At 39.7% G+C, this 18,530-nt stretch overlaps 1 protein-coding gene across 2 annotated transcripts in view; it reads left to right on the top strand.

Moving 5' to 3' along the window:
• The window catches only part of RASA2 (RAS p21 protein activator 2), a 66,677-nt gene extending 48,458 nt beyond the window's left edge, over nucleotides 1-18,219 (top strand). For both annotated transcript variants that reach the window (XM_066620586.1, XM_066620588.1), the window contains 10 exons: nucleotides 89-195; nucleotides 2,654-2,740; nucleotides 6,275-6,352; nucleotides 7,128-7,198; nucleotides 8,190-8,296; nucleotides 8,847-8,929; nucleotides 10,069-10,277; nucleotides 12,308-12,411; nucleotides 12,912-13,098; nucleotides 14,998-18,219. In XM_066620586.1, the coding sequence (XP_066476683.1) occupies nucleotides 89-195; nucleotides 2,654-2,740; nucleotides 6,275-6,352; nucleotides 7,128-7,198; nucleotides 8,190-8,296; nucleotides 8,847-8,929; nucleotides 10,069-10,277; nucleotides 12,308-12,411; nucleotides 12,912-13,098; nucleotides 14,998-15,028 (1,064 nt within the window). In that variant the 3' untranslated portion in view covers nucleotides 15,029-18,219. The remainder of the gene's footprint in view (nucleotides 1-88; nucleotides 196-2,653; nucleotides 2,741-6,274; nucleotides 6,353-7,127; nucleotides 7,199-8,189; nucleotides 8,297-8,846; nucleotides 8,930-10,068; nucleotides 10,278-12,307; nucleotides 12,412-12,911; nucleotides 13,099-14,997) is intronic.
• The last annotated feature ends 311 nt before the right edge of the window (nucleotides 18,220-18,530 follow it).

Below are 18,530 nucleotides of genomic sequence, written 5' to 3' on the forward strand. Positions count from 1 at the left end.
TTTTCCTACTGAAGTTGTCATGCTAAGGTTTTTCACTGTCTTCATTTCCTAAGTTGTACATCTTACATTTCATCGTTTTTCTCTGCAGATGACCCTCATGTACAGTATTCTGCAGTGAGCAGCTTTGTGTTTCTCCGTTTCTTTGCTGTAGCTGTAGTATCGCCTCATACTTTCCATTTACGACCTCACCATCCAGTAAGTTTTGATGACTTTCTGTTCAAACTCGGTAGGTCAGATTAGTTAGGACAATGTGTATAGAGATAAACTTAGTGGTTGTAATGTGAATGGGGAAATGACCTGATAACTTGTAGGCCTCCTCAAATGGGAGTGGGGGTGTGTGGTGGAATTGGCTCAACCAATTCACTAAGTGCTGAACTAGTCTGGCTATTTTTATGTTTGAAAGCTTTTGCCTTTAGTTCAGCCACATGGTTGCTAAAATGAAATGGCTTGGTGGTTTATACTCTTACTCACTTAATGTCATATTTGAATATAGTTTGTTTTACAATGGGCCCTCCTTTATCCATGGATTCAGCACCTGTGGATTTCACTCAACGCAGGTGCTGAGCCTGCATCTGTAGGGCCTCAAGGGACTTCAAGATGCAAATGGAAGTACCTTCCATTTGCATCTGGAAGGTAATCTGAGATGCAGAAGGTCGAATGTGGCTTCCCCTCCACCAGAAAAGACCACCTGGACACTTTGGAGAGACGCTTCCAGTTGCCAGCATGGCGTGCAGATTTAATTTCCTGTAGAATTCTGTATCCGTGTCTGGCCCAGGAACGGATCAAAAAGCCATCTATGCAATGTCTGTCAACTGTTTGGGTTTGATAGCATTGCAGAAAATTTCAAACGGGACAGTTGTAACCACATGTCAGGTTCAACAGTCTTAACGTCTCACATCTTTTCTGCACATGCTATCTGTTGGAAAAGAGTAACACATGAAGTAGCCCCAAGGGTTTATAGTTGCATACAGGTGTGCCCCCATATCCACTGGAGTTCCAATATGGAACTCCCCACAGATAGCTGAATCTATGGATATGGGAGGACGCCCCCCACCTGCTGGAGGTGAGGGGAGCTGCACACCCCTCACCTCTGGAGGGTCTACTGAGCCCCTCAGAGGCTGCACTTGTCCACCCGCGCCCTCTGCGAGCCTCAGAATGGCTGCTGGAGTGAAAAGATTTCTAGTTTTTCAGCAAAACTGAAAGTGACTTTTTCACTCCAATAGTCATTCTGAGGCCCACAGAGGCTATAGGTGGACGTGCGTGGCCTCTGTGGGACTCAGTAGACCCTTCAGAAGGGAGCACAGCTCCCCTCACTTTTGGAGGTTGCAGGGGGCCCACCTACATCCTCAGTTCACTGAAACTGCGAATATGGGGAACCCTATACTTATTGTGGACTATTTTTGCCAAAATTGCAAGAAAAATTATACCGCAAATGAATTGCAAAAACAACCAAGATAAGCATCTCCTTTGCAGTTTCAAAAGGTAAAATTCTTTGGAATTATAGTGTCTGCTTATTTTGACATGATTTCTGCAACCTACTTATGCAGTTATAAGAACACTACCTCATTTGTACTGGAGTCTAAAACGTAGGCTATTCTGGCAAACTGTTACCGGTGGATATGTTCTTCATAGCAATGAACTATTGCCCATATTTTGAAGCATATTGAATAGTATTTACTGCTGTCTAATTCCTAGTCCTGTGGTTGTGTGCTTTGTGGGAGAGAGAGCACTGTGTGTTTAACACTTTTTACCCACTCCTTAGCTCTGCAACTATACTATACAGATTAGTGAATTTTCACCTGTCACCTCTACAATAGGTCGCTGTTTGCTCTTGGTCCTCAGGTCTCTGCTTTGGTTTCTACATCTTGTTAGCAAGAGAAGTAGGGTGTCTTGAAAAAGTAGTACAGTTTCCTTAGGTAACTGTTTGGTTTATTTAGGCTCTAGTCTTTTTCCAGTAATATAGCAATTGGCAGTAACCAACTCTTTTAATAAGAGTGTTCTTAATGTCATGTGATGGATATATTCTAAATTCAGAAAGGGGATAATGAAGAGAAATGTTCAAACCTAATTCAATATATTATAATGCTATAAAGTAAATATGTGGACACGTATGTAAAGCAGAGCAAAACAATTCAGTTCTGTTTCCAGTATTCTCTGAAAGTAAATAACCCTTGAACATTTCAATTTTGCTTAATTTTTTAAAAATGTAATACATGGTCTAGTATCAGGCAAGACTCAAACTTTTAATAGCCTAATTAGTTTTGCAGCAATAAAAAGCAAGTTCTCAGCTTTTTTGGTAGTATGACAACATATCAAATGTAAAATTGCAACGTCTGTTGCTGGATTGGAATATATAATACAAGATCATTTCATTTATGTTTGAGAAAATGCAGCTGTAGTGTGCAAATCACTGTTTTGTGCTATCAGAAATTTTGTGAAATTTATATGAAAACCCCATTTAAATCCCACTGTCAGGTGGAAGTTGTGCAGCAGAGTGCTTGATAGATGAATATACTTCCTTTGACAGTGTGATGCTATTTAGGAAATGTTTGCTTCCCATGTTCTTCAGTTCAGTTGAACTATGTCATTTCCTGTCTTTAAAGAAAGGGGGGAAAGAGAACAACTTTACCTATTGCTTAAACATTTCTTCTAGGATGCACAGACTGCTAGAACGTTAACCCTTATATCAAAAGCCATCCAGACACTGGGGAGCTGGGGAAGTTTGTCCAAAAGCAAGCTAGTAAGTGCAGTTTTTTGTTTTTTTGTATTTGCTTATGGCAGAACATATTCTCTCCATTAGCAGCCGTTCCGTGTAACATCACAGGAATTGGTGACATAGCAAGGCCCGTTAACCTGGCTAGGACCAGCTGGGCTCTTCTTTGCACAGAATCATCTCCTTCCAGTGGTCATTCAATTTGGTCATTTCTAACATTTATGTAACCTTACGAAGAACTGGTTTCTGAATTTGCTTGGTGTCTTTTTTGAAACTTGTCAATTAAATCATAAGCTGACAAGTAGGAGCCATACATTTTTTATACAGCACCTATAAAATTTTAAAGTTACAGCTTTGCTAATACTTTTATTGGAACCAACCAAAATGAGAAACAGTCTTTGTCTTTGAGTTCAGATACTCAACCATCTGGTCCTCTTAATTGGACTTGATGTTAAAGGCAAAAAGAGTAGGAAAGCTGGGCATGTTACAGGAGCTTAAACACATACAATTTAACAGTTTTAAAATGGGATGTAGGAGGGATTCCTTACAATGTGTTAGATGTTGATTTCAAAATGTGCCTAAGGCTTCTGCAGTAAGGAATTACTGTTCATTCATTTGAAAATCCATTTTACAAATTTACGTGTAAATGTAAAATCCAGCAGTTATTCAGTAGGGCTGGAGACAGGCATTAAAAGAGAAATATGACCATATTAATCTTAGCAAAGCTGGATATTTTAGATAGTACATTAGGTACAGAATCAATACAAGGATAATATTGTATAGTGGCTGGAAGGCCTTGAACACTCCCCCTTTAGTATCCCATATTTATATTTTATTTTTATTTTTTGCTTTTCCATAAACACATAAACAAACACACACAACACGCACACATACCAACATTGAGGTTGCAGGATGCCATATGCCAATTAATTAATAATTCATTCTACCAATAATTTCTTATATCTTAATATAATAAAAAGAACAATTATAAAAAGGAAAAAATACAAAGAATACATATTCATCTCTAAAAACCCTGTTTCATATTCTCTATACTTCCATCGTTTCCATCATCATAATTATCTCTCCCCTTCTTTTTCCATCATTCTTTATGTTCCTTCTTTAAATAAAATCTTAAACTCTTTTATTAATACAACTTATTCTAATACAAATTACTACTAAATACTTATCATAAATCTAAATATAAACAAATCTACCAAACCACTCATATATTACATATCCATTACTTTCTAAACTTAACTTTCTACCTTCGTATCATTTCCCCATCTATAAATTCCAAAACAATATCAGACAAATTTAAATCTAATTCATCAAAATTAACCTATAAAATACCTACATATATTTTCTCTTCTCACAGATCAAATAGTACACAACTACCAAATCATGTCATTATCTTGAATGGCAATTCAAATCTTACATATCATCTCTAAACTTTTTTCTCTTTGTTTTCTTTTCCTAATAAACTTCATATCAACATCTCTCAACAATTCTTTCTTGAAAATCCATCCTCTTCTTACTCCTCCCAACAGCTCCAGTTCCTGATACTTTCCCTCCATCTTTTGACCAATTTCTTGATCAATCCCTTCAAGATCTATTTTTCGTGGTATCTCTTCTCCATTCCAATCCAATAATTTTTGAATTCTTATCTTCCAGTTTACCCCATCAGTTAGTAACTCAAATTATTGATCATTAGTTTTCTCTGGTGTTACTTCCAATTCACACAGCTTAGATATTTGTTGGTTTAAAGTTTCCACACTCATTTGTATTTGTAGAGTTTGAATCACCTGATTTCTACTAATCACCAGCAAATTCTCCAGCTGTCTGTGGATCAGGATCTGCCATTCGTCTTCTGGGAGTTCCATCATTTCTCCTTGCAATTTTCTTTTAGTCCACTAGATGTCAACTCTCTTTTACTATAAAGTTCCATTTTCCCCCCTATGGAATTTGAATAATTTCTTTGTCTCTATTAGTAGACACAACAAAGACTATTCACCAGTTCATATTTCACGAAATCCTGCCGCGGTGAAGGATCCAAAATAGTCCAAAATCCAAAGTCTAGTAAAAGGAAATTATATCCAGTACAGGGTTACACATTTATAAATGTATATCAATGAAATCATGCTCCATATAATACCAAGTGCTCAATGATCTTCTCCGAAGTAAAGTGGAAGAGTCCTCCCCCTCTTTCTTCTTCCAAAGCCTTGAGCTACATCAGTCCTTTATAGCCGGAATTTGCATAACATAAACAGCACTTACTTAGTTCTTCCAAATATCTTCTTTCAATTGGATGGCATCTCCACAGGGGTTCAGCAGCTTGTGGCAGCATTGCCTCCCTTGCTGCCTTACCGGCAAAGTCCTGAAAAGAAAGCTCTCCGGCCGAGCTCTAAACTTTCCAGGTACTTTAGAGCTGCCAGGATAACAGTGCCTCTCCTATCACTCGTTACCAGATCTCTAGACCTGCAGTTTCAGGTGAAAAACAGGTAATCTCCAAGAGCTGATCCTGGAGAGCGTCCTGTTTCATTCGCTACTTAGTCCCTCCGCCCCAGTATCCCATATTTAGATGGTAGACATTTGTTATCCTTGAGTTGAAAATCACATTACTGCGCACCTAAATGCACTATCTTCTCTCTATGTATCTTCAATAGAACATAAAAATCATAGGTAGCTGAAGGTGGTAATTGATGTTGCCTTTATTAAAATCCAACCAGAATAACAATCTTGAGCTGCAAGCTTTCAAGTTCTCCAGAACCGTCAGATTGCATGCTTAGCAAAGCAAAAAAGGATACACTAACTGCCTCATGTTTATATGCTTCTATAAATGGGGATCAACCATTTCTATCCTTCTCCAGGAGCTAAGCATACATCCTGAATTCCTTGTCTAGCATCTTGTGATGCTAATTTAGTTAAGCCTGCATAACAGGTATGCTGTAACTTCTGCCTTTCATCTTGAGACTGAAAAAAGCACACATTTGAGCTCCTACACTATGTTTAGTTTTTCTCTTCTCCCCTGCTGTCAATCTTTTTTGCTCTGTTTAACATACAACCTGATTAAAAAGTCCAAACAAATACACAAGCTTGCTTGCTGCTCAAGACTTTGCCCTTGTTCAGTACCTCAAGGCACCCCTGATCCTTGCTGAGTGTACATCCCTCTCCCCTTGTGTTCAGGCAGAGGAGGGATCATTTTTTCAACTCTGACCTGGAACAAGCCTAGTTTTCCTGTGATGGCTGAACCTAAACCAGGATATTCTAGCTTCTGAAACTGACTTGTTTGCAAACTCTGTTTTAGAACAGGCCAAGGTTTACTGTCACAACAAATCCTGGAAACCAGGATTGGAAGAAGAATCTTCCGTACAACATATGCAGAACTAGGATTAAAGAATTGTTCAGTGTGACATCTGAATGAGGCTGTCATCGTTTTGGTTGATCCTCATAAAGATATTGCCTGATTGTGATTTTTCTACTTTTGCTAATTAATCAACATGACTACCTACAATGTTTAGATTTATTATTATAAGGCACTTAAAAATTTTTGTCTTTTTTCAGTCAAGTTTCAAGGAGACATTTATGTGTGAGTTTTTCAAAATGTTTCAGGAAGAGGAATACATTGAAGCAGTCAAAAAGGTATATTCTTATATGCATAACACTTGGTGTTTTTTTAAAAAGCATACTTTTATTCATCTCACCTTTCCTTCAGCAGCCTGCAGCACTCCAGGTGCCTTGTGCCCCTGTCCTGGTTACGTTCAGGCTTTGTATTGCATTCCAAGAGCCCTTCTTTTTTTCCTCCTGCTTCATAAATAGCTTCCTCTAGAGCCCACTGGGCTTACTCAGGCTATTGCATGCTTCACATGTCTTATCACCTTACTCCCTGCTGTGCTCGTTTCCTTCACTGAACTTCCTCCAGCAGTCTGCAGTCATCCTATTTTATTTATTTATTGGATTTACGTTCCGCCTTTCTCCCCGAAGGGCACTAAGGTGCCTAAGCACCCTCAGGCCTCATATGGCATCACAGGTGTGTATAACTTCTCTCTCCCCCTCACCACTCCAGGTGAATCCAGCCACCCTTCCCAAGCCCCCTGGGCTGATCTGCTGTTCAAAGAGGTGCTGCACTTCCTCCTCCCACACCACTCTTCAGTTCACTTATGGCCCAGGCACTTGTTCCCACGTTGTCTCACCTCAACCACTTTGAGAGCAGAATGCAAAGCAGCCCTGCAGGCCCTGCTTCATGTTCCTCTCGCAATACCTGTTGCTGGCAACATCATGTGTGGGGATGGAAGCTGGGTAATTGAAGCCTCTGCACCTGAGCTGAGTTACATCATGATCTGCAATGTATGTTTTTAAGCTTCTCCAATTGTTCCAATTCTGGAACAACAATTCATCTTTAAATATTTTTCTTCAGTTTTTAGATGAAGTATCTACTGAAAGTAAAGAGCCGAGTGTCATGAGTGAGCCAGTGCATCTAAAAGAAGGGTAATTGATATAGAAAATACTAAATATTGACAAGTGATTTTCACTGAATGTCACTTTTAGTCTTTCTTGTGGAATTGCCTAGGCACAAGGAATATGCTGCTCTTGACTTTCTAGGTGCACCAGTCTTGAATCTTAATATTGAGACTACATACACTGGTGTATATCTAAAGCTGTGCATGGTATCTTGCTTACATTACTGTTGTACACAAATTGCCATCTTCTGTACAAGGTCCAAGATTACTGAATGGACAGGTTATCTGGTTTCTGGAGCTCACCAACCCCTTTACTTAGGATAAGACCCAATCTGTGCATTATGCAGAGTGAGATGGTGATAACGGTGATAAATTCTGGACTTTCTGCTTCAGACTGCAGCTGGGAAATTGTATTTTTGAATTCTATACACCTTGCATCTAATAAGTAAATTAGAGAGCGGTCTGCACCAGACCATTCCTCTATTATGCTCAAACCATATGCTGTGTGGTTTGTTTGTTTTTTGGCATGGGTTTTTTGCATTTGAAAATATGACCTCATACCTTCAGTTGAAGGACCAGGCTTCTGCTACCTCACTCTGCGTGTGTTAAGTTAAAGGGTGGAAAAAAGTTTAAGATACAATTTCCTGCACTCTTCTTTAAAAGTACTTCTCACGTGGGATGGTTTGAATAAATTTCTTTGTACTAAAAGAGAAATGCCTTCTGAAAAGCAAAGCCTAATCACCTTAGTGGTAGTATGTGTGAATACATGATATTCATACAATTTATGAATTCTTGCTTACATTTGCTTTCAGTTAATTTCTATTAGCTACATATCTAGATAACTTTCTAGGTATGTAACCACTTACATATTTGGATATTTTGTTTCTTTTCTGTTCTTTAAAAAAAGTCTTGCCTAGAAGTTGAATCTGTTAATTAAATGTGTATGAATGCATGTGAAAGCTTTCTGTTTCGTGAGAACGATTTTGGAAGATCTGTGCATATTTCTCTTCTTTTCACAGGGAGATGTACAAACGAGCACAAGGAAGAACCCGAATTGGAAAAAAGAATTTCAAGAAGCGTTGGTTCTGCCTCACAAGTAGAGAACTTACTTATCATAAACAACAAGGTAGTAATGCTGCTTTTTTGTGACTTGACCATTTAAAGTTGCTGTGAATTTATGGAAACACTTCTTTATCCCAGTGGCTCAAGGAGCAAGAACATAGTCCAGTTCATATTCAGAGTAGTAAAACTAATTGTTTAATATTTTGAGGGCTTTTTAAAATCTGCGTAACTTTTTCAGGTAACCTTTGCTCTGAAATCTGCCTCTTCCATGTCTAAGAGCAGTTTACTCAGTATTGATTTATCTCTCCCACTCAGAAAAGGGAGTTTCTGAAATGTTGGTTTTAGGAACATGAGCTACTAGACTGTTTACTATTGAAGTGAACTGGTCTTATGTGAACTCATATGTGGATAAGTTGCAGCAGGTTAGACAAGAGTATGCTTTTCTATTGTATTTACCAGTTGCTTGCCGAGAAATGCAAAATGGAACATATGAGCTGTGGTTGTACTTAGTTTTCTGACAGGCAATATGTCTTACCAGCCATTAATTTTCTCCTGCACAATCCTAACCTATAATTTTCATGTTTGTACCAATTAATGCATTTTTATTTATGCAGATAAAGAACCAATTTATACCATTCCAATTAGAAACATCCTTGCAGTAGAAAAACTTGATGAGAGCTCCTTCAACAAGAAAAATGTAAGATGGATTCAGTTTTGCAATTCCAGATACACTTAGTTTTTTATGGTCCTTTGAAAAAGCATAAAGAGTGTTCAGGTGTCTCATATAAAAACTTATCTGCTAACCCCAGAAAATAAAAGCCACCTCAAAGATGTGCTGTGCTTCCAAAATGGAAACTTAGGAATAATCTTTGGAATGTTTCTATGAGGACATTCCATAATTGTGGGGTAGAAGAAAATCTTGGATGAGAAAAATACATTGGACTCCTGTTGAGATGCCCCTTTTCTTGCTGATCCCCTTTTCATGCTGATACCCTTTTTCCTGCCTGGCTGCTTGATTGCCGCTCAGTTGAAAATACAAGTTGAGACTAATTGCATGGGTTCCATTCCAAGCACTCAGGTGGATGGCAAAAAATGCACTATAGCAAATCAATTTAAAAAACAAAGTTTCTTTGCTCCAGTGATTTAAAAACAGCCTTGCTGACCTTTGTGATTTAAGACGAGTCATTAAGAAGACAATTCATCAATCAGTTGTCCTCCAAGAGTTTACAAAGGTGAAGCGCCTCCCTTCACCAATACAAAGCGACCACCTTTCTTTCAGGTGCTCAGGGGGAAGGAAGGGGTCCGCTGGAGCGAGAAGGATTGATGGATTGGCAGCTAGCTGCCCCCCCTCTCTCATTAAGGAGGCTGTTGTTAAAGAACTGTTCAGTTTTTTTGAACTGATTTTAAAGGGGTGCATTTTCCCTTTCTCCAGGGATCAGCACATTCCTTCTCATTTGCAGGGGCCATTCGTGTTGAGTCAAATCCGTGTATAAAAAAATCAGTGTATAAATAGGCTGGACCTGTATTGTTGATGCTTAATGTGTTAACGATACTTTCCCACAAGGAGCTCCTTCTTAAAGTATAACATGACTTAGTATATTGAGTAACTGCTTTCCCTGGCTTAGAATGAACGATTGTAGACAAGCAGAGGAGCAGAATGATAATGTGGATAGATGGAGGAATACAGTTGGAAGATGTAATGGTGCATGTCCAATAGTGACTGATAATACAGAAAGTCCTGAAAGCAGTTAGAAATCAGCACAGGATTTTTTTGTGCCTGTTTGGTATCCCATTAAAGAACTCTGTAGATTGCTGAATAAATATTTTCTTTTTCAGATGTTTCAAGTGATACATGTTGAAAAGCCATTGTATGTACAGGCAAATAACTGTGTGGAGGCTAGTGAGTGGATAGAAGCTCTTTGCAGGGTGAGCAGGTGCAACCAAAATAGACTAAGTGTTTATCATCCCTCTGCATTTTTGAATGGGAACTGGCTTTGCTGCAAGGCCACATCAGAGAACACAGTTGGCTGCACACCATGCACTGCGTAAGTGACTTTTTGCAAACAAAGAGTTTTACATGTTTTGGAATAGAAATAACTGGATTTTGCTTGCATTTAGCTTTAGTCCATTGAGTTGAAATTCATCTTCCATCACTTCTGAGCCCTTAGGCCATTTCTTATAAACAGGCTCTATCCCTCAGATTGGTTACCAAATTCCCAAGGTTCTGTGATGCATGAACTATTCTTGGATTGCCATTTTGGAATGGTAGTTTCCAACCTTCATGTCTTTATTTAGAAACATTTTATTTACTTAATTTCTATGTTGTCTCTAACCAGGTGTCACCAGCTTTAAAAGAAACAATAGGACAATATAAAAACTTTCCAACACAAGCAGTGATACAAACTGTTTTCCACAATTGTTTGATGGTCTTCCTCACCAACTTGGTTGTGGTCACCTCAGTGGCAGCCCCAGTACTTCATTCTCCTAGCAAAGAGAGGGAAATGGGCAGGAAGGGATTTGACTGCACTTGGCCAAGGATGTCTTGACCAAGCACAACCAATGACTGGGATACACATGCACTCTACTAGTTTAGAGCAAGAGAGGGAAGTGCAGAGCTGGACTGTCAGTCCACACACTGTCAGAGTCTAGGGGGTTTTGACCATGTGCCGATGCAGCAACTTTCTCCTGCTCTGGAGAAGGAGAGGACTGAATTTGCCTCAGACCTCCAGGGTGCCTTAGTCTAGTATAGCTGCATCAGCCACCTCCCCATGTTTCCCTCACTTGTTCTGGAACTGGAGAAGAGAGTGCAGTACTTAATAGAGGCATCCAAGGCCTGAGCATGGCTAAAGCTCACTCATTGCCCTTGATGGAGATTAGCGGCAAAAATTGTGGGCGCCTGTAGATAAACAAGTTTCAGAGGCCATATGGAATAAAATGATTTTTAGGCATTGCTTAACACTGAGGAATGGCAGGTAATATGTAGTTCACATATGTATTAATTAATACATATTAATTATGTATTACTATGTATTATTAATTATGTATTAATCACTAAGCTGAGCACTTCCCCAGAAGTAACAGTTAAAGGCAATATGACACAGTGTACAGAATCATTTGGCTATAATTACATACAACATGGAAGTTATCTGCCTCCTAGATTGAAGTATAATAGCTAATCACATCAATTGATAAACTCAAACTCTATTGATTGACAGCATAATCCTACATCTATTTAGAGCGCAATCTTATGCCCGTCTACTCAGAAGTTCCATTATAGTCAATGGAATGTACCTGAGAGTTACTGTGGATAGGATGGTAGCATTCAGTGGGGTAGAGTTCAGTGGGGTGTACTCCCCATTGCATACAAGTTTGCAGCTTAAGTATGGAATCTGCATACCAGGGATGGGAGCTCCAGGGAGGTGGAGGAGGCAAGGAGGCTGGGGGGGGGGGTTTCATAGCAATCACGCTTTCCAATGCATGGCTCCATTGTTACTTGGGAGGAGGAAACCTCATTGAATGACTGCAGTGGGACTACTGAGTAGAACTGCAAAGGATTGAATCGTTATGGTAAACCTTGCAACTGCTGCATGTGACCCTCTTCCCGCATCTGTTCCTGCTTTCACACAATTCCTCCTGCCTTGTTTACAGATGGAATGGGAATGTCAGGGGAGTGTCAGAGAGAACTCTGATGCATACAAACCTTGGCAGCAGCCCCTGGCTGGCTTTTTAAAGGAAGCAACTTGAGACTCGAGTCTTTTTGAGTTGCAAAAATACTCTGGGCGACTTGGAAAGTGCCCTTGTTATGACTTATTTTTAAGTCGAGTCACAGGGGCAGAGACTCAAGACTCAACTTGAATCAAGCCGTGCCTGACTTGCCCATCCCTGCTACATGCACTTACATGAAAGCAAGTATCATTGAATTCAGTGGGGCTTTTGAGTACACAAGCAAAGCATTACTCTCATTAAGAGGCATCTTTGTTCTTAACTGTTCTTCAGATACACGTATTGTATTAAATGTTTGTGAAACATGTATTGTAACCTATATGTATCTTTACTGTATATGATTTCATTGTAGAGGTGTACCTGCTGACATTCAAATAGAGATTGATGGAGATAGAGAAACTGAGAGAATCTATTCACTTTTTGTTATCAACATGCCAAAGCTTCAGAAAATGGAAGGTACTGCTATAGTAATTCACTGAAGTAGCACTTCTGCTATAGTCCTTGTGGGGAGGGGGGAAGACCTATTAGCTGGTATCAGTTTCTTAAAAATGTTTTGTAGATACAACTCTTTTCTGTTCCTTAAAGAATTCCAACTATTGCAAATCTGAGTTACTGCATTAAATCAGTTTAGATTCACATTACTTGAATTCAGCATATCTTCTGGCCCTTACTGATTGATGTTAGAAGAATGTTCTTCAAACTCATTGCAGTGAATGTTGCAGATAGAGCCAGATGGTCTTTGCTCTTTCATGGAAACATTAGTGGTAAAGCTCGCTCACTAATTTTCATGAATGTATGGTTTGTGACAGTCAATTAGAATTGCTTCCTGATTTGTCCTTTAAATACCTCTCTGCCTCACTTTTTAAAATACTCTTTATAAAATGTTCGGTAAACTTAAGACTAGCAAAATGTTGCTTAATTAACATTAAAAGTTCCTAATACTGTTCCTATTTTAGAGGCTTGTGGAAGTATAGCAGTCTATCAAGGTCCACTGAAGGAACCAGATGACTATACTTTCAAAATTGAGGACTCTGTTGCAACTTTTCAAACTCTTCAACAAATAATATCAGCAGTAAAAAAGCTGAATGAACATCATGACAGATATCGGAAGAAGAGATCATCTAGTGCTAAATATGGCAGCGAGTAAGTTTTGTAAAATACTTTTCAGCTTGAGAAAAATGTTTAAATAAAAAATGTCACAATAATAGGGTAAACGTAAAATCGGGCTCATTGGACCATGAAGCCCACATGACTTTCAAGAGTGGAAAATTCCAGAACTCAGGTGATAACCTCCTCCATCCTACATGTGAAACAAATGGAATTTCCTTACCTGTGAATTTCTGTTTCTGATAGAGGAAAAATGAGGCATTCCTTATACAGTGGGCATGCCCTCTCACCAGCACAAGGTAGGGTCAGCTGAGCAACAAAGTCTCTTTGCACTGAGAGCTGACCATTAGCTCTAGTCTGGCCCTACCTTGCTAGAGATAGGATGTTGGCTGTTGGGCTTGGCACCCAAGCATGCACTTCAGGCTTATTTTGCAAGTATTGATTGAAATTGAGTGTTTTCCCTCGTCGTTGTCTTTTAGTTCTTTAAAGGAGGGAGGGTTATTTTTCAGTGCCAGCTCCAGGGGCAGATTGCATTGGTGATTGGAGCCACGCTGTGGAGCACCCAAGTATGTCTGACTAGCAGTGGAAGCCATTAGAGAACTATTAACTGCATTCCAGTGGCTTAATCAGTGATTTTGGATTCATTAGCGTTGCGCCAAAGAGTTCTGTAGTTCTATCTGTGCCCTTTACACATCGGCAGTGGAGAACTTCTTTGGGAGCTGACAGGTCTCCCTTGACAAGTTCCACAAAGAGCTGAGCTTAAGAACTGGCAGCAGTGCAGTGGTTCTGAGTAATGGTTGAATGCAATGTTTGAAACGGCTCCAGAGACCTGAGGGAGCTGTTGGCTAGCTAGTGACTGATTGTGGGGCACTGTGAGAGGTGGAAATTGTTTGTTCCCTTTGAATATATTTTTAAGGTATATCTTCCTGGGAAGATAAGTGCCCTTCTGATACATCTGCAAGGGAGGGTTCTTCCACAAGCATGGAGTGTGTGTGTGATCCAGCAGCTAAAAAACAAGTTATGTTGATCAAAACTGTAATGGAAGAGATGGTTTTGCAGGGGCAGATTTAGCTTACCAAGAAGGTGCAGGTTAAAGAGAGAGGGAGACAGACAGCTTGCAAGCACTGAGCTAGACATTGTTGCACTGCTAGTCCCATTTCTTCTTCATCATTTAGGGGTTTTTCTGCCTCAAATGATGCATTCCCAGTTGGCAGAGGATGTGATGCTCAGGGCAGACCCAACAAGCATTTTCAGATTATAAAACGATTGGTCCACGCACATCCATGCACATTTTTGCTCACTCGCATCAGGAGCATCTGATGCTTTTAGGGTTTACGCACTCACCGAACAACTTATGGGTATTGGGGCTAGCACTATGGAAGAGTGTGAGTAAGTAGGGTAGGGATTGTACCTGGTTCATTGCATCCGCATCCGCAAATGCAATGGCATTTTAACATCCTTGCCAGCCTTTGCTTGCTCCCTTTCTTGTTTATCAGTATCTTACTTTTATCCAATGTATCTTTCCCACCATTGTTCTAATTTTTCAGCTTATATTAAACTACTTTTGCTTTCATAGTTAACCTGTCAAGTCTTAATCCACTGGGAAGAGTGCCCACATTCTGCTACTAGATGGAGAGACCCTGGATTTGGGGGCTTTTTGTTAACCTGGGAGGGAGACTATCCCAAGGCAGCCACCTTCTATCTGGAATCCCTAGCTTTGGGTGGTGCCAATTTTAAGGAACTTTAGAGGGCATACCCTAGGTAAGGTGTGCTTAGAATTTGGGATTGTATTGTGGGAGTACCTTAGGGATTCAGCAAATGACAATCAGGAGCCAGAATCTAGTTTTGTGAGTTAAAATCTTGACATGTCCAAATGTTGAGTTACTGTTTCTATTCAGTAGTTAGATGTGATTTCTTTTGTGTTTTGTTTTACAGAGAAAATCCAATTGTTGGAAAAATTTCCTAACCAAAGATATACTGCAACAGAGATGGATTTTGAAGAAACTGGAGTAGTTATCACTAAAAAAAATCCTAGTGTGTGTGTGTGTGTATATATATACACACATATGCTAGTTCCAAGTGTTTAAAAACGGAAATTAGCTGTGTCGACAATCAATTCAGTACTGGGAAAAAACTCAGCTTGGAAATCTGAGATGAGGAAGGAGTCCTTTCCATTTTGTCTAAAAACCAAAAGTTCCAGACAATGCAAATAAACACATTTTCTAAAGGTGGAAGGAACTAACTAAAGGAATAAGCTTTCTAGGGAAGGAAAACCACCACCACTGTGGATGGGATTATGTCTGCCAAGATCATCCTCATTGTGTTTGTGAACCATCAGTATCTATTCTATGGGCAGTGAACCTTGGCAACAGAAATCTTAATAGGCGATAAAAGGATTTGAAGCTTTATGTTCAGCGCACAGCCACTTTTAAAATAGTCTTCTCTTATCCTGTTTAATCTACAATAGATATTTTGTTAAAAAGAAAATAATAGTACTTGTAAATGTGCATTGACAATTAGCAATGTTGTGTTCTTATTTAAGTGATTTTATTGAAGCAAGACAAGTCAGGGAGTCTGTGCATCTTGTTTACAATTGGAGTGACCCGTGAAAGGAGTGATGTGGGACCATGGTCTGCATTTGTCTCTTTCAATAAGCATTTATTAATATTTTCTTTGGCAATTGGGACTCTTTTAGGAGAACAAGAATTTCTTATGTTAGAGAAAATATTATGGCTGACAGATGACATCTGATAATTTTTTAAAACAGCCCTCAGGTGGATGGTATACAAGAGTTGCATCCAGTTGCAGCTAGTTGCTTTTGAAAATCACTCCAAGCACTTTAGTTATCTGGATAGCCCCAGATTATATTTCTAGATACTTTGTAGTATCTAATCTTATGATCAGTTGAATGATCACTATTATGCTTTTGAGAACATTTTTATACGTAGTTTTTTACTTGCCAGGTGAAGTTTGGGACACAGCTTTGCCTTTAGAAATCTTGCCTTTGTGCTGTGTTTCTGATAATAGGCTATTAAAAATGTCTGTAATAAACAGAAACAGCCTACTACTTGGGAGAACAAAAGGCTAAGCTTCATCAGTATTATTAACTGTGGTACGGATAAAAACCTCATTTTGGGAGCAGTTTGCTAAGTACTATAAAAAAGGATATACTTCCACAACCACCATATCTGTACATTACCCCATACTTGACTTTTTCAGCACTTTGTTGCTATCAATCCCGATTGTCATTCGTTAATTTTGTTTATTACTAATTTGGAATAATAATGTTTGGAAGATACAAGCTGCTTACAGTACTACATAAATTAATAGCATTATGTAATCGAAGAAAATGCAAGATCTTGCCACAGAACTGAACAATCTGTCATGAGATATGCATCAAAAAATAAATGCTTATGACTCATTGAGCTACTCAAGGCATGCCCAAGAATCCAATGGGGCTTTCGTTTTTGAACAGTGCCCCTTCCTCCAACGTCTTATTAACTTCCAATATATTCTGAGTTTCAGAAGTAGTTTGCTAGGAGGCTACTATTCAAAAAAGATCCCTCTGGGGGTGTGGAACTAGTTATGAGTTCTCCAGATCATGGCTTTATAACGGAGCATGAATAGGAACCTGAAGGGATTAGCAGTGAAATGAATGACACAATGATTGTATAATAAGACACTAGAACTAAAAGAAAATTAACTGAATAATAACTGGAAGGTATTGTCTTGTAATCTGTTGATACTTGATAGCTTGTAGTTATTTTGTTCTGCCACTTTTGTTTTCATATGTATATTGTCAAAACTTGGGAAGCTTATTAAAGAGCCTATATTATATATAGCTGAAAGGTTTTCCAGGTCATTGTATCGGAGAGGTTATTCATTTCATGTTATTTGACAAAGTCAGGCCCCGGCATTGGCATAGAGGTGCCAATGGGACCCGTGCTGCATCCTATAGTTGGGTGTCACTCACAGAGGCCTCCTCAAAGTAAGGGAATGTTTGTTCCCTTACCTCAGAGCAGCATTGCCCTTATGTCAGTGCTGGAAAGTGGGTTAGGATTGCGCCCTCAGTAGCATTAGTAGGAGTCTCTATCAGTATACTTTTTGAAATCATTTCTATCCCTTTCCTGAATAAGTAGAATTTTTAAAATTTGGTTAATATTAGCATATTAACTCCACCGCCTAGATTCAGACTCAAGACAAACTAAAAATATTGGATACGATATGGTCATGGCATTTGATCTGTACAAGGACTTGTAAAAGTTTGTGAATGTGGTGTTTTCATAGGAAAGCATTTCTTGCAGTGTGCAAATGCAGCAAATTTGGTGTCTGGGTCACCAGCTGAATGAGGAATGCTATTCATTATATCAACAGTAGTATTAGTCAGGTCATGGGTTTTTTGTTCGAGGGCGGGTTGTTTTTTGTGAAAGAATACCAGACCCATCCACAGTGGGATTGTTACTGTTTTGATTTTGAACAGACGTGAAGGATATGGTACAATATTTTATGGAAATCAGGCTTCTCTAGTCAAGATTTGTTTATTATACAGAATGCATTCAGTGTCCTTATTTTAGGAACAGCGGTCCAATTGCAGTTATATAGGTAGGCACTCTGGATGTACACAATGCTTTCCAGTATTGTGAAATAGATGAGTGATGAGAATCTCATTGTTTGCTATAATGTTTTATATCTGAATGATTTGACTGTTGGGAGCAGCATGACAGAACCAAGTAGGTTTTGCATTTCGCATGTATTATAGCATGTATGTTCAAAGTAATGAGCCCGTTCCTTCTCTGCATGTTGTGATCCACTTGCATCTCTGACAGATTAGCACAACTGCATGCATTATTCATAGGTAAATCCTGGTTTTCCACAGAATATTCATTCAGCGGGGAGCTTCAGTCAGCCCATGCATACGTTTATATGTCTCAGAGCACAATCCAAAGGTGCGTTTGGCCAGCACAAGTCCCTTGCACTGACCTGGGAGGATCACAAATGTGCCATAAAGCACATTTGCACCTCCACAGAAGTAAGCCACATCAGCACTCAGAGGTGCGGTGGCCTGTGGAGGTCAAATCCAGCCTCTGTGGCGGCAAGGAAAGGTAAGTCTGTGCCAGCCGAGCTTGGCCAGTACGTGGGTCAGGGGCTGCGGGAGGAAGCAGGGAGGTATTTCAGGGGAGGGTGGACAGTGGGCAGGTCCGCGGGCGGGTGGGCAGGGAGTGGGAGGCAGGGCCAGGACCCAGTGGTTATGCCGGATCCTAGCCCCTATTCCCAGGCAGCATGAAGCGGCTTCAGGCTACTCCATTCTGTTCAGTTGTGCGCCACCTCATCAGGTGGATTAGACCCATTGGGGCCACTGCAGATCTCACCAGGGTAAGGGGGAAAGTTTCCCTTTGCCTCAGGCTGAGCCTCAGTCCGTCCCAATGTTGCACTGGATACAGTGTAGGCCCACTGGCCTGTCTGTTCCA

The sequence above is a fragment of the Tiliqua scincoides genome, chromosome 3 (genome assembly GCF_035046505.1).
Source record: "Tiliqua scincoides isolate rTilSci1 chromosome 3, rTilSci1.hap2, whole genome shotgun sequence".
Lineage (NCBI taxonomy): Eukaryota > Metazoa > Chordata > Lepidosauria > Squamata > Scincidae > Tiliqua > Tiliqua scincoides.